Below are 17,108 nucleotides of genomic sequence, written 5' to 3'. Positions count from 1 at the left end.
TCGATTTTTGATGACTCGATGTGACTTACATTGAAATTTTTTATGGCTTGATGTGGCTTACTGTTCAAGGGGTAGGCCTTGATGCAAGTCTTCTAAATTACAACCCGTGCTCTTAAATGTTTGTTCGTTGGGTACTCTCATACTTAAAAATGTTATCGCCATTATTTCTTTGAATTAAGCAAATATTTCATTACAACGATGTCTCTTTCTTTGACTCTACTCCTTATTCTACTGAACTTGTTACTATCAACTAAGCTTGACAATGATTTTCAATATCTGATATTCAAACTATGGTTCTCAAGGCACAACTCCTCCACCTCCAGCCATCACCGAGCTATATGTTCCCCATCCAAGACTGGCTGTCACCCCCTCTACTCACACAGACTCGGCCTCCTTGCCATCTTCATCTACAGATCCTCAGATATTACCCTCTTCGATTGATCTTGAAGTTCCAATTGCCCTTTGTAAAGGTACTCGCAGTTGTGTTCAATACCCTTATATCTTTGTTCCCTATGCTGGATTATCATCTTGTTTTACAACTTCTTTGTCCACCATTGTGTAACATCCTATTCCCAAAACTATTTTTGAAGCTTTGTCTAATCCTTCGTGAACTGCTATAGCGCCTGAAGAGTTAACGGCCACAGAAGAAAACCAAATATGGGATGTGTTCCTTTACCCTCAATGAAGATGCAATTGGCTGCCTTGGTTGTCATCGGGTCTTTGCTATGAAGGTGAATTCTGATGGTTCCCTTGCTCGCCTGAAGGCAAGGCTGGTTGCTGAGGGTTATGCCCAAGTTTATGGAGTGGGCTATCCAGATACTTTTTCCCCTATGGCAAAACTCACTTATGTTCTCCCTTTAATCTCAATGGGAGCTAAACTCACTTTTGTTCGCCTTTTAATCCCATTGGCAGCTACTTATCAGTGGCCTTTGTCACTGAGATAGTACATAACTTTGGTTTATCCAGATATGGCAGTGATCAATCCATATTCTACCATCAGCCAAATACAAGGAACGTTATACATAAATTTGGTTTATCCAGATATGGCAGTGATCAATCCATATTCTACCATCTGCCAAATACAAGGAACATTTTCTTGGTAGTATATATTGATGATACCATCATCACAAAAGATGACTCTGTTGGGATATATGCATTGAAGACACATCCTCCAACAGAAATTTCAAACTAAAGACTGGGAAAGTTAAAGTATTTTCTGGGGGTGGAAGTTGCACAGTCCACAAAGGTAGTGGCTCTGTCTCCATTGAAAATTTGAAATATGTCTGTCTGTGTGACTTGCTTACTGAGACAATAATACTTGACTTAAAGCATCTTGACTCTCCTATGGACCTGAATGCAAAGCTTGTTCCTAAAGACAGGATCTATAAGATCCCAAAAGGTATAGGCAATTGGCGGGTAAGCTAAACTATTTAACAATTACTCGACCAATATTGCTTTCCCTGTTTGTATGGTGAGCCAATGTCTTTCTTCTCCCATGGTATAAAGTTCAACCGAAACGGTCGAATTTCGGTCGAAATTACTACATTTTTGAAAAATGAGACGAAATCTCAAATATTTCGTTGAAGTCATATGTTTCAACCAAATGGAACGAAATTTTAGTCGAAATGATACGATATTTCAGTACCAACCAAAATGCTACATCCTCAGTTAATAAAACCTACTCATTTTGAGCAAAACCTGCAAAATTTCGCAGGTTTCGCTAGTTCCGCCACTCCAAGTTTAGACCCCTTCACACTTTTTCTCTGATTTCTTTTGATTTCTACCCTCATTCAAGCTGATTTTAACAACTCCTTTGCATTCCAACTCCACTCTTGCTCCTCCATTGTTGGGTTTTTGAGAACCAAACAAGGTGAGTTAACAAAGTTCTCCATTTTTTTTTTCTTTTTTTTGTTTATGCCTCAAATCAACTTAGGGTTCTTTCAAATTAAAGTATGTTTAGTCTAGAGTGTTGATCTATGATTATGTGAAGTTAAAATTAATTTTTGGATATTGCTACTATTTTTTATTCTTTTGTATTTAAAAATTATTTTCTAAAATATGTATATTCCTAAAATACACATGAATACACTCATGTATGAGCTTCAAATTGATTAATGTGAGACACCATCACTTGACCTATTAGACATGTATTAAGCAGACTCTTACTTGGTAGTATTCTCAGTTCTTCTCATATTGCAGTATATACTTGAATGTTAACTTTTCAATGATTGTTTTGGTAAACTAGTAGTTCCATTGTGTTTATTATACTTGAAATAGGTAAGGGGCAGGAATCCAGATCATTTTGATGCCATATAAAGTTCAAAACTGAAGTTCGAAATTTCAGGAAAACGTCATGTTTCGACCGAAATTTCGGTCAAAACTTGAAAATTTCGGCCTTTTCTTGGGTCGAAATTCAGGTTTCAACTGAAATTTGTTCCTTGTCCTCTCCTAAGACATCTCATTGGGAGGCAGTCATCCCTATTCTCTGCCATCTTAAGAAGCTCTAAGGAAATAAATTGTTTATCAGAATCATGGACATAACTACTGGGTGGAAAGGTTCTCTGATGCAGATTTGCTGGATTTCTAGTGGAAAGGTCAAGTGGTCAACCACTGGGTACTGCCCATGTAGGGGGAAATCTTGTTTCTTGGAAGAGCAAAAAACAGAGTGTAGCTGCTCGTTCCAGTGCTGAAGTTTGAATATAGAGCAATGGCAAATCTAACTTGTGAATTAATTTTGGAACAGCAACTCCTTTCTGAGTTAGGCTTCAAAGTTATGGCTCCTTTGCAACTACGGTGTGATAATCAGGCTGTACTCATATTGTTTGCAATCCTATGTTCCATGACAAGACGAAGCACATTAAGACAGATGGTCACTTTGTCAAAGAGAAGATAAAAAGTGGATTAGTTGTTTCAAGTCAAATCAGACCAGATGAACAGCTTGCAGCTGTTTTCACTAAGTCTTTGGGGAGTGGGAGAATAGACTATATTTGTAACAAGCTGGGCATGCTAAACATATTTGCTCCAGCTTGAGGGGGAGAGTTAGAACCTCTCCAAAGACCCAAAGAGGATTTTTTAGATTCCAACTAGAGTCTTTAGGTCTTCTTACTTATTTTGTTCATTCTACAATTAAATCGACACTATTAAAGTTGCATTCTCTTCTCTTTCTCTACTCTTCTCTTCTTCCTCTCTTCCTCTCTTCTCCACTACAGATTACAAAACTCTTATGTTGTGACAGAGGCCTTGGTACCTTGAAACCCCCATGGCCTCTTGTGCCATGTCTGGGGCCCTGAAGCCGCATGGAATGGCCTTGTGCTGCTGTGTCGTATCATAGCCAATGGCTTGCATGCTACAGGCATGACTAGGCAAGCTGCCGCGGTAGCTGCATGGCCTGGTATTCTATGGTGCATCATGTCCCATGGGGCTGTGGTTCTGCCATGCACCATGGCCCAAGCAGCATGCTAACTAGCTTGCTACCCAGTTGGCCGGCTACGCCACATGCCAATTCTGTTAAAATGCCACTAATCCACATCACATCCAGCTGAACACACCATCTTTACATTTTTGTGCAACAATATGGAAATGTCTTTAACTTCACTGCACAGACTCATATCTTTAACTTCACCGTACAACTCATATCAACACAGCTCTAGTTCCAGTGGAAAAGATGGAACATTGTTTTATAACTCTGCAGTCCATGCAATCTCCCAGTTCTGCCTTTTGGACTGCTGAAATTGGCTCTGAAGTTTCCCCATCTCCAAGAACCTACAGCATTACCACTCAATGCCCATAAAAACTGCACCACATACTACAAAACAGCTCAAAACGCTGCTAGATGATGTGAAAATATGTCAGCTAGGCCTGAGCACAGCAACACACTGTCACATAAGCCAGTTCACTGTCATTGTCAAGCCACCTGAAACTGCTCCCTAACATCAGTGGACTGTCACCAACAACGACGACACATCCATCAGCCTGTACACATGGCCAACTGCCAATAAATGTGCAAACCAATCTATTTTTAAATGAACGATCTCTAAACTGCTATTAATGGCTGAACTTAAGAATTCACATCAAATGATGCCATATGATTTTGGAACTACAGACCATATCATAGTATGAAACTGCCACAAACAAAAATTGCCTTTGTCCAAACCGGGCCCTTCATATACGCACATCAAAGACATATGTAGTATGTATCACTACAACTGTGCACCAACCATTGCACCAAGGCTTGCCCTCATATATGCAGATCTATATGGAGTTCAATTTACAGACACCAACTTGAAACACAATATAGCAAAGAAAAGTAATGGATCATAGCAAGCAAGCAGGCCAAAACTTTTAGCCATAATTGAAAGAGCAAACAACAGATGTCAATATGTCACTATGTTACAAGATGGTGCCAGAAAAAACTTACAGTTTCCCCATCCGTCACAGTAACCGCCCCACTAGCTTGTCTTCCTATAAGACCAGTCTCAACCAAGATCTGAAATAATGTATAACAGAAAGAACCCACTCAGCCAATGTGCATATTTTCCGTTGCCATGATATAAATGGTGGATAAGCACACTGCACATCAATATAATGTGTTCTTACCACTGTTGAAACTCATAACTTTAAATAGTTACCACGTAGTTATGAAAAGAAATATCTACATGACTTCAAAATTGGATGTAGAAGAGGATCAAAAGCAGACATGATAATTCCATAAATTCATGAAAAGAAGCTTTGGCACTGAAGCCTGAAGGTGATAGACAAGATTGCTAGCAATGCTTGTAGCAGCATGGTTATCACAATACATCTACACACAGGCATCGGAACAAACAAACCTATCTAAAGAAGAGGAGATCTAAGTCACATCAATTATGCAATAGTATGAGCCACAGCTTTGTACTCTACTTCAGCAATTAACCTGATGAGCATAGTTGGTTTCTTACTTCTTCATGTAACTAAATATCCTCAAGCAAGCATACGATAACCTGTGGTCGAGTAATGATCACTTACTGGGCCAGCCCAGTCAGCCAGCACCTGTTTGGGCCTCTTTTTCTTAAAGCAAGCCTAGGATTGGGTTATCTAGGTCATGGACCTTCAATTCTTTAGTTTTAAAGTGAAATGGGCCTCTTAATGAGCCTACATTGGGCTCACCTAGCTTAAGTTTGAAAACTTTCAATTAATTGGTCTAATAATGTAAATTCTGCCCAACTTGAGTTATACAGGCACAATAGTCTTTCTCATGTTTTATTTCAGTTTCAAATGTCCAAGTAAAAAGTCTATAAGGAGTTCTAGGATTTAATAGGTTTTAAGTTTTTATTTCTTTTAGGAGTTCCTTTCCTATTTTAATTATGAGCTACAAAGCTCTGTAGCTTATTTATACCCCCCCCCCTCTTAGAGAGAGGAATGAAAATACACAATGATTATTGCATGAAATTTCTCGGCTTTGCAGCCTGTTCTATTGTGTCTTTACTGTTATCAACCTTGAAAGGTACCTCCAAGTGTCTGGTAAAAGGTTCATTCTGAAGTCAAGGATGTCAAGCAAGGATCCTAAGTCGGTTGACAATTTCAACCTACACAAGTCATTCCAGGCCTTCATATTTCAAGACAAGGCCCTACCACGTACCATCCATGTTAGTGGCAGCCAGTACCCCAAACCCCCCCCCCCCTTTTCTCCTCTCACCTTTTCTCTTGTTTTCGTGAGTTTTCTTTAATTTCTGGACTTCATAGATTCCCTAATACAAGAAATCCCATATCTTCCAATTTAACATTCCAAACCTAACCATACTTGGAGGATCAATGAATCATATCCATATTCTTACCTATAGTCCCTCCACATTTCATCCTATTCTGACAAGTCAAACCCTAGTTCTAAAAAAACCTTGATTTGAAACCCTATTTTGAAACCCCTAAAATAAAGATTCTTCAGAACTTGAAATTTAACCATTAGAAATCAACCAAATTTGAGCAACTACTGAGAGTTACAACCAAGGTTCAATCTAAATTTCAATCCATATAAAGAACCCTGAAGTCTGCAAGCCCATATCAAGGAATTTATTCCATTTCTCCATGGATGAATTATCCTTGAAACCTTGAAACCTAATGAAGCCAAACCCTCCCCACCCCATATATGAGATTAATAGGAATTTTCACATAACCCAACTACATCCTTTCCCATTGGTTTCATCACATTACAGCACTTATCACAATTCACAACCCTCCCCCCTGCCCTACCCTAAAAGACAACATAATCCATAGAGAAATTACCACAAACCTCTTCTTGATTAACTAGCCTTCATTCATTTGATGCTACATCAAATATGCAACAAGATCCAAGCATCTATGTGGTCAACAAACCAACCCTTCACTAGGGCACCCTTCAAGTAGCAACTAGCAAGGAACACGCATTGCTCCATCTCAATGAACTTCAGGCACCATTTGTTTGTAGAAGTGGGATGGGAAAAAGGGGTGAGAAAAATAACATGTGGGACCCATATGTAGTGGGGTGGGGGAATGGGAAAGAAATGAAAGGATATTGTGAAAAAGTTTCAAATGTGGGTCCCACTTTTGTTGTATCCCTCACTTTTCCACAAAGTCCCACCTATTTAGTGGGACTTTGAAAAGGGATGGGGTGGGAAAAGTAACATTCCACATCAGCAAACAAGCTTCCTTAATTTAAAAAAGCTAGTATGCCCACTTTCCCACCCCCATTGAACCAACAAATCATACTTCAGATTTTATGAAGTTTACTTTTTTAAACTTTTTCCCACCCCACTTTATTCAGAAAACAAACGGTGCCTTATGGAGTCTGCATAAACTAGCTAAAAACACCGACAAAATAAGCAAATATTTGGTGTTGTAACTATAAGATTGATCAACTTGCCCACCAAACCTTTTAATGGTTCAAGGTCTCACGAGATTTCATTTTTTTGAGACCTTGAGACAAGATAGCCTGCAAAACCAAGAGACTTCAAAATCTCGGCCGTGATCTCAACTCAGCCCACTCTTTGAGGATGCCTTATCTCAATTGTGACAAGTTGAGATATCTTGATCTCGACCTTTCTCGATGCCTCTTCCTCTTGTTGGTTTTGGTGATTTCTACGCATTTCTGTAACTTGGTCAAATCTCTACCTAGTCTACATCAACAAGGTGTTTAGCTCATCTAAAATAAAGATCTACTAATTTTGAAGCAAATCTTAAAGAAGGTGAGTGTTCTTCCCAAACTTCTTCTTCTTTTTTTCTAAAAATTATATTCTTCACTAGTTATTTGGATGTGGATTAAATATATGTTAAACATCTTAGCCTGATTTACACTTCTATTGGAAACAAAATTACTTTTCAATTCTTAATTTCTTTCTAACACATTTGATCTATTATTTGACTAGAAACCTTTATGTTTTCATTTATATCAAGTAACGGTTGTGTTAAGTCTACATATTTGCTCCTTCAATGTATATGTTAAAAAGTTAGGGTTGAGCGGGTTGAGCTAGAACTCATATATACACTTGTGTTCTCACAAATCTAAGGCCACCATTGTATTTAGAAGGCCTAAAATAGGCTAAATACCAAGTTGCAACCCAATTTGAGCCATAAAATCCGGCAAAGATTTGGGCTAGCAAAATTTACCATATCTCAGCCGAGATCTCGCAAAATCTCGATTTTTTGAGGAATCGAGATCAAGATATCAATCTATGAACTTTGTACTCATGTACATCTGCAAGAAGATCATCATCATCTATTCCAAACTTCTAATGAGAATCCATAAGAATGCCCACTAGCTTAGAACCAAGCATGCCGACCCTCAAACAACTAGAATAATTCCCCCGAGATAAGCCAACTTGACTACTTCTCACAATTTTAATGTTGCTAAAATAGTAAAGATCACCTATATCTTCAGTCTGAAAATGTTACTATAAATATGGTTTCACTTCTAAAGTACCAGCCACACCATCACCATTTATTGTAATATCACCCACATTAGCAAATAAAACAGCTCCGCATAGACAAATAAAACAATCACCTCATCATTTTGATGGTGAACAAAGATAAAATGAATAGAATAACATTGTTAAAAGTCACAAGGCACCATTGCAACACTTGACTTCTCAAATCACACTCCAGATGACAATCTAAGACCATATATAGCCTTTGTAACTTACAATTGTGAAGGATCCTCCATCTGAGCAAAATAACTAGGAAGTGTTCCATATAGATTCCACATGGAGATCACCATACGAGAAACCATGTTTTATACCAAGTTGAAATAAGAGCCAGAAAAAATTCCTCCCCAAGAAAATAACCAAGTGAATAGAGTTTAGTCGGGCATCAGGAGTGAAGGTCTCAAATTAGTCAACCTTACAAGTTTACCTTCCACAACTAGACAAGCTTTAAGCTACTTGATAACCCATATCAAGTCTATATTCACAAGGACACTCCCAGAACGTTGCTTAATGTCTCTTTTCAATCCTAGTGCATTCATTTAATATCCTTCCTTGTTATTATTTTTAGTCAGTTATCTCTGGTTGTTTTGTTGGTTTCTTTTGAGGTCCTCGTGGCTTTTTGTTAATTATTCATTGTTTCTTTAGGGGTTTTTTTTGTTTCTCTTGGTGCTTTCCTTGTTTTTTTGTTTCTTTCTTTTTTCTCCTTTTGTTTATCTTCTTTTATTCACCTTGTTGTGCCTCTTGGTCCTCTTGATCCTCTTTGGGTGGTCGTTGCTTTGTTCGTGGGTTGTCGTGGGACTCTCCTGGGCTTATTGTTTTTCTGTTATTCCGTGCTCCTTTGGGTGCTCCCTGGGTTCGTTCCTGCTCCCCCTTCCTTTATCTTGGTGCTTTTCACGGGGTCCTGGGTGGTCGCTGGTCTTTGTCTGTCCTCGTACTCCCCTTTGTTTTGGGTGCTGGATGGTGTTGGGCTTGTCATCTGGGCTTGGAATCTTCTTCGTTTACTCGTCTCCGCTTGTTTCGCGTGTTTGCTTGTTTTTCGCGTGTGGAGATGTTGGGGTGTTTTTGTGGTTTATGGTGGGCTAGTTCGATTTTTGGGCTCCTTTGGGTTGGACCTGGCCGCCTGGGGACTGGTGGGGTCCTTTTTGGCCCCACTCTCAGCCCTCTACCTCCTTTTTTAACTTGCCCCCCCCATTTCTCGTTCCCTCGCGTTCGTTCGGTTGCCCTCCGTGTCTTCCTCTTCCTCTCCTCCTGCCTCCTCACTTGTTTCCGGGTTTGGCGGTTGTTTCGTTGCGGCCTCTCGGCCTCGTGCCTCGGCTGTTTTTTCTCCGCTGTCCGGTTGGGCGGGGTTCTTGTTGGCTTTGGCCTCTCGCTCCTCTTTGGTGGGGATCTTCCCCCCTGCTCGGCTTGCTTGTCATCTTTCGTTGTGGGCTTTGTCGTCGGTTGGTGGGCTTGGGTTGTCCTTTGTTGTTTGGTGGTTGGTGTTTTCTTTTTTTTTGTGTTTTTCCTTTTTTGGGTGCTTGTTTCTTGGCGTTGGTCCTGGGTGTTGTTCCTCTTTGGTGGCCCTGCTTGGTCCCTTTGCGTTGCCTTGTTGCTGTGTTGGTGTGGTTGCTCTCGATCCGTGGGCGTTGGTCGGGTCTTGTCCTTTTTTTTGCTCTTTTTGTGACCACCTCGGAGGCCCGTCTTGGGTCCCCCTTTTGCCTTCGTTCCACTTCTCGCGGGTCGGTTGTGTTTCTTGGTCGCCTGTGTGTCCTTACTCTGTCGTTGGTTGTGCGGTGCTTTCTGGACTATCGTGTTCTCCTTCTCGTTTCCTTCGGTTGTTGTTGTGCTGGCCGTGTTTCGCTTGTCGGCGTCCGTTAGTGCGGTGATGCGCTTTTCGTCCTTGGGCATTCGTTCCTTGTGCTTTGGGCTCTCGTGCTCGACTTTCTCACTATGCATGGGTTTTCAGCACTTCTTTTTTTGGTGTTCTTTGCGATATTTTGGTGTATGCTGGAGAACATGTGCCATTTCCCCCTTTATACTTCTCCCGCCACCTCGTGTCCGTGCTGTTTGGGGTTGCTCTGGTATTTGACTATCATATCTGCTCCCGGCACGGAGTTGTGCTGGTGGGTGCCTATCTTGCCTTGCGGGTTTTTGGATTACCGGGTTTCTTCGTCCATTTGTAATTGCGCTCCACTCCCTTATTGAGGTGCTTTTGGGGTACGGGCACCGCTTTTGCCCTCCGTCATCACCGTTCCGTTTGGTGGCGTTTCCGGAGTTTTTGGTGGCGTGCTTGTTTTGGGCTGTGCTTTTGTGCAGGCCATCCATTGCCTCTGGGCCGTGTTGTCCCTCGGCCCGTCTGTCTTGAGACTATGGCTGTCTTGCCTTCTGGCTCTTCTTGTGGGAGCATTTGTCGGACGGTCGGTCTGATATTTTGACCGCTTTGCTGATCACAAGTGGGTCTTGAACTTTTGGGATTTGTTTTGAGATATTGTATCGTCCGGTGCGCGCGGTGCTCTCTCGGTGCGGTGATGCCTTTATTCTGCACCTTGGTGGGACTATCCGTCACGCCTCGGACCGTTCTAGATCTTCAGCCTTCTTTGGGTCGCTCCCCTCCCTTGGGCACCTTCTCTATGATCGTTAGTCATCCCCTGGGTCACCATTATTCCAATTCTTTGAGTTCATTTCCCCATTCGGTGGGCATTCGGGGTTTTGGGACTTCGGGCGTTAGCGTGTGGTATCTGGTAGGATGCTCTTCCTCAATTTGTGGCTGTTGTGTGCTTGTCGGCTAGTAATATCAGCCATGAACCGCTGGACTCCTTCACCACTACCATTCCGATCGCATTTGGGCATTAGCATGGATTTTATTGGTGGGTTACCAAGACTGGTGGAATACCGTGCTTGTTGTGTTGGGGCTATCCGTTGCGATTTATCGCTCTTTCACACCCTTATTCCGGGTGTGGCTATCTCGTTTAGCGGAGGTTTCCGCTTGCTGGGTTCCCTCACCATCGTCTCCGTCGGTCGTGTCTTCCTTAGTTTTTTGGATGGAGCTTTTCATTGCGGTCCACCTCGTTCAGCGTGCCTCCATCCTCGCGGTGGTCCGGGTGTTCCCCTTGTTTACCTCGATGCTTTTGCGCTCGACCGAGGGGTTTTGGTTCTGTGGGCCTTTGGTTCTCGCGTTTCATTCGCCCTGACTCCCTTTCGGTTGTGTTGGCGAGCCCCCCTCTCTTCTTGTTGGGAGGTGGTCGATCTAAAGTGGATGAGGTTGATGTGTTCCTCCGGATCGGGTGTTGGGGATCTCAACAATCTGGGGTGGCCCGTGGATGTGCTTCCGCGGTTCGCTGGGGTCTTATCAGTGGGGATGAGTTTTTCTTGCTACACCTTATCGCTTCGACTCCAACGGCCATGGCTCCCTCCTACTTGGCGTCCGGATCATTGAGCCGGTGGGACCGTCGCCTATCGTCTACGTTTACGATGATTCACGGATTCACCGGTGTTTCACGTTTCACGCTTGAAGCGAGCACCGGGCAGCACATTAGCCGCGGCCGCTTCCAACTTGTTTGTAGGGAAATGGCGAGTTGCAGCTCACACCCGAAGCCTTGCTCAACATTCGTTTCTCTACTCAAGGGTTGCTGGAGGTTTTGATTCAATGGAAAGGACTGCCGCCTTGTGAAAATACTTGGGAATCTTATGCTGAAATACAGTCCCACTTTCCAGATTTTCACCTTGAGGACAAGGTGAAACTTTTGGAGGGGAGTATTGATAAGCCTTGAAATTTACCTACGATGCTTTTGCGCTCGCCAACCGAAGGACTGGATTAATTGGTTACTGTGGGCCGAATATTGGTTCAATACGACGTTTCATTCAGCCACAAAAATGACTCCCTTTCAGGTTGTGTATGGACGAGACCCCCCCCCTCTCTTCTATGTTGGGAGGATGGTCGATCTAAAGTGGATGAGGTTGATGTGTTCCTCCGAAAGCGCAATCAGGTGTTGGAGGATCTCAAAACAAATCTGCGGGTGGCCCAAGATAGGATGTGCAATTCCGCGGATTCAAGCGTAGGAAGTGCATTATCAAGTGGGGGATGAAGTTTTTCTTAGCTACAACCTTATCGCTTCCAGAAACTCGCCAAACGGCCCAATGAGAAACTCACCATCGCTACTATGGCCGTACCGGATCATTGAGCCGGTGGGACCGGTCGCCTATCGTCTACGTTTACGATGATTCACGGATTCACCCGGTGTTTCACGTTTCACAGTTGAAGCGGCACTGGGGCGCACATTGCCGCGCCGCTTCCAACTTGTTTGTAGGGAAATGGCGAGTTGCGCTCACACCCGAGCCTTGCTCAACATTCGTTTCTCTACTCAAGGGTTCTTGGAGGTTTTGATTCAATGGAAAGGACTGCTGCCTTGTGAAAATACTTGGGAATCTTATGCTGAAATACGGTCCCACTTTCCGTTTTCACCTTGAGGACAAGGTGAAACTTTTGGAGGGGAGTATTGATAAGCCCCCGATATCAAGAGTCTATATTCGACAAGGAAAGCACTCCCAGGAAACGATTGCAGTTTGAAGAGTGAAGAGAGTCCTGTCGTTTCAGCAGAGTCCTAGTGCATTCGCGTCGGCAAATTTGAAGCATGAAGAGTCCTTCGCGTTAAGGTTACTAGAATTAGATTTGAGGTCAAGAGTCATAATACATCTAGGTTAGGTTACATTACGGTTAGGTTTCTTTTGAAGAGTCCTACTCGAGTAGGCTGATTTTGTTAATTAATTCAATAGGAATGTAATTGCTATAAATAGGGGGGAGGATGAGTAGAAAGGATATAGAGAGAGAAGTTTATGTGAGAGCCATTGCTCTTGGGTAGCCGTAGGATTCACCTCCTGCTAGTAGTGTGTTTTGTTTCTCGTTCAACTTTTATTCAAAGTCCGTTATTGCTATTATCTTCTTGAGTTATTCCACCTTGTTAAGTAGCCTCATTCAGGTACCTAACACTACTCAATAGAACCATCACAAGGAAACTCGATAGTATAACTCCAGCACTTACCAAAGTCCTTCCTCAGTGGCAGATATACAAGACTTCAGGTGTTACAGTACTACGGGTCAAGAGGGCATCCATTTAAACATCCATAGCAACCTTCCAATCAAGTTGAGGTTTTAGTTACAGTATGGTGTTTAGGCACAAAAATGATAAGTAAAGACTAGGCAAAATTATGAACAAAAAGAGGTAAATGGGACAAGGAAACAAACTTGTCAACAAAATGCATGACATTAGATTTCTGAGTGCAAGAGCACGGACCTTTGTGCAAGGCAACGGGTAAGTTAGACAGCAAACAATTAGTTGGATCATCAACAAAGGAGACAAGAAGACTAAGTGAAACTGCGGAAACAATAAGAATGTACTTAAGTCTATCGTCTTCTCCCGTCAGTCCTCGTTGATACACAATTAATGGGGTGAAAAGGGAACTAAAGCAAGAATAGGAAGTGACAACAACAATCTACAAAGTATCGACAAAGAGACGGAACATAGAGCAAAGTAAGGTCTGCCCTCAAAAAAAGGTCACACCTCAATTACAAAATACTTGTGAGACATAAGGTCAAACACATATACCCTATTTGGCTACGAGAATACCTAGGAAAATCTAATAAGTAGACAAGAGAGACCCCCCCCCCCAAAAAAAAAAAAAAAAAAAAAACCCCAAACATGAAAAGGTAAGGAGAACTTAGGGCCCTCAGGGGAATAAAAACAGAGAGAAGAGATCTATTAACAAGGACAGGTGAAGGAATGCAATCAATTAAATAACAAGCAGTTAATATGCCTTCACACCAAAAATGCTTTGGACATACATATGAAATAGGAGAGCGCAAGAAATATCTAGGAAGTGCCTATTTTTACATTCAACCAGCCATTTTGTTCTGGGCCATTGGAACAATTAGGCTGATGAATCACAAGATGGTCAACCCAAAAAGAAGAAATTTCATTTTGCACATTGTAATACATTGTATTTCATTATAAGAATCTTTTGAAAAATAAGAACAATACAACCGAGTAGGACGACAATAATCATCCAAAAAAGTAACAAAATACATAAAACTGCATTTATTTGTAACATGACAAGGACCCACGATGTTTGAATGGACTAAAGCAAATAAAGATGAACTACAAGCTACAAACCAAGGAGCAAAAGACCCATGGTGGTGCTTGCCAAGTCACAAGCTTCATAGAATAAATTGATTAATCAAAGAGAAAAAGAGAAAGAGAGAAAGACTGCAAGACTCTTTCAAGAGCAACCTACGATAGTTGAGAATTCCCATTGCGGGTGTCCTCCTTTCTGTAAAAAGGAATTAACTTACGTTACACAGATAGGAGTTTATAAGATTACTCGTAACACCCTTAAGAGACCATCTGTTTGCAAGAGAAAAAGGGGATTGGAAAGATAGAAAGGTGGGACCCACTAGTAGTGGAGTGGTGGAACAGGAAAGGAAAGGAAGGATAAGTAAGAGAAAACATGAAATATTTGAGCCCCACAAGCTTATTTAAGTTTTCCACAAAGTCCCGCCCAAAATGGTGGGACTTTTTTTAACTATGGGGTGGGAAAAGTTAAGTTACACACCTGCCGACGGATTTCTTAATTTAAAGAAGCTTGTCTACTCATTTTTCCCACCCCGATGAACCAATCAAAGTGAGCCCTTTCATTGGAAACAATACACTTTTCCCCCCCGTTTTTGTCCACCCCTTCTTATTCCAACAAATGGACAGTCTGTAACTGAATACAAATTGCAAATAAGGACATAAAAGGAAATAATAATATAAACTTAGTTAGGAATTAGCATTGATCCAATGAGGCAGCCAAGCACTCAGAACCCCCAGTTCTGTGCCTAGTACCTAGAATTTACATCCAATAAAGTTCTTCTAAAGCTGATTGGTGAACAAGGATCCACGTAGCTCACGCCCTTTTAGTTAGAATGAGGCTATGTAGTAGAAGCATCAACAAGGAACTCAAACATATGCAAGAGAGAACGAAACACACAGCATGCATTGCTTTAAACCGGGAAATTCGAGATGCATTGCTGAATTCGTTTCTTGAATAATAAATAATTGTGAACTTCCTCATAACTCAAAAATTAATTATAAAACAGCCAAACAAATGCAGAAAAACAGGCGGGAAAAAAACGAAAGAAATAAAGTCGACTTGAAACGAAACTAATAAATACGAGTACAACTTACATGTCTGTCACCAATAGGAATCTTGACGGAGTACGGCTGAGGAATGCAGTGTGTTCTATCGGTAACTTCATCCGTTACTTTTACTGAATCATTTGGCTTCGTCAAAGCTCTAACACAACATCTCTTTGCGATTGTTGACGGAGGTAAGGTCAATGAACATAACTGAAGTTTCCCTGAATGGCGGAAACCGGCGCAAAAAGAAGGGAGGAGACTTCTCCTTCGAATGGAGGGGAGAAAGGGGGGAGGAGGAGGAGAAAGCCTAGCGTTGAAGATAGGGTTGGCTAACATTTCTTGCCCTTCTGTGCAGGTGCCGAGTGTGCTGTTAGCTTAGTTTGGATAGTCGAGGCAGTTTATCCCAAAATTGAAGTGTAGAGCTTTGCTAAGCCTTTGAAGCGCAGCGGGATAAGCAGCTGACATAATACAAGGGGTAAATTACATTTTCCTCCCCTTTTAAGTTTTGCAGAACGATGCTTAGATCCTTTCATAATATGGGAATGACACTTACATATCCTCTAGTGTTTTTTTTTTTTTTTATACAAACAATGACAGAAAAAAAAATTTATTACATATTACTTATTATATTACTCCACTCTTTGGAATCTTGTTCCTCTAGCGCCCGATTTCGCTAAACGATAAGTCTCCCTTAGGAATTTATGTTCTTACGGATGTGTCAATCGTAATTCCTTGTATCCTGGTTGCTAAGGGCTTGGTTGAGAACGAGATTTCAAACTCAATCAGAATCATCCGTTTGGTTGTAAAATCTAATTCCGATCATCCCTTCCACGTGACGGATTGGGGGTGACCGGGAGATTCAAAAACTTACTTTGCCTTCACAAATCTGTTGTCTGTTTTTTTGTGCCGTTTCTTCCCCCACTCTATTTTATTTTCTCCTGTTTGAATCTTGTTTGATCTCTAATTTGTCTCTGCTCTGCCCGCCTAGAAGAGCAAATCTTGAACTGCCTCAATTGGCCATGGAGTAGTCGGTCTTGGCAGAAAATCACGGATGCACTTCCCGTTTGTGACTATTAAATCGACCCAAAGGTTGTAGTCTAGCGCCAGTTTTAAATTTATCCGATGTGGGTGAAGGGATTTTCCCCCACTCATCTTTCTCTTTCTCAATTTGCAACGCTTCTCTTTGTTTTTTTCTCTCCCATTAAATTTTTTCCTCTCTCCAAATTTGCAGAAGCATTCGAAGATGATGAGATGTGAGATGTGAGCTGTGATATTGTTAGTGCTCATGTTGGTGGCTTGCCAAAGTACTAGGAGCGTTGTTGAAGACAGTCGAAAGAATGGGTGGTGGACCGGTGGTGTTGTAGTAGCACAAGTGAGGCGAACAACTATGACACCAAAACAAAAGATCCCTTTGATTGAAAGCTCTCTGTATCTGCTAAAGTTCTCTGGGGAAAACAAAGATCAATGAAACAGAATTCTGATTAAAAACATAGTAGGCATTTCTAAGGAATCATACAAAGCCACATGAGTATTTTTCTCTATTTTCAAAGCCAGATTTGAAGCTCCATTACTACAGCAAGAAAACTAGAGGTGACAAATTTGGCACCGAGTCGAGGTATGTCTTAGATTGAAGGGTTTTCCCTATTACAAGGGGGTCCAAGTGTCATCTGGCCTACTAGAAGGGAAGGCATATCTCATTTATCCTTGTGAAGGATAGGTCTCTGAATTCAAATTCAAATTCAAATCCACCGTAACTAGTTCTATCCTCGATTGATTGAGTTATAGTTAAAGTATCAACAAGTTGTAGATTTTGATTGTAAACAAGTTATAGTTCAAATTCAAATATTTGAATTGTAATTCATATAATATTAATATACATCTCCCACTCACTAATTTGAGTGTGGAAGAATTCTCTCTCAAACGAAATTTTAACTTGGTATCAGTTTTTCAGCCTCTGACCGCCGTCTACGCGATCCTCAGGGCCAGCTCCACCACTGCCATGGCTTCTTCTCTGATTTCACCTACC

At 41.6% G+C, this 17,108-nt stretch overlaps 1 protein-coding gene across 1 annotated transcript in view; it reads right to left on the bottom strand.

Moving 5' to 3' along the window:
* The window catches only part of RIF10 (polyribonucleotide nucleotidyltransferase), a 106,998-nt gene extending 91,484 nt beyond the window's left edge, over positions 1–15,514 (bottom strand). The window contains 2 exon segments of the mRNA XM_089144650.1: positions 4,418–4,486; positions 15,131–15,514. Of these exon segments, the coding sequence (XP_089000776.1) occupies positions 4,418–4,486; positions 15,131–15,418 (357 nt within the window). The 5' untranslated portion in view covers positions 15,419–15,514.
* Between the last annotated feature and the right edge of the window lie 1,594 nt (positions 15,515–17,108).

The sequence above is a fragment of the Hakea prostrata genome, chromosome 2 (assembly GCF_041222555.1).
Source record: "Hakea prostrata isolate BN-2017 chromosome 2, UWA_Hpros_2, whole genome shotgun sequence".
Taxonomy (NCBI): domain Eukaryota; kingdom Viridiplantae; phylum Streptophyta; class Magnoliopsida; order Proteales; family Proteaceae; genus Hakea; species Hakea prostrata.
Note: the sequence above shows the minus strand (reverse complement) of the source record. Positions and strands in the feature narration are given on the sequence as shown.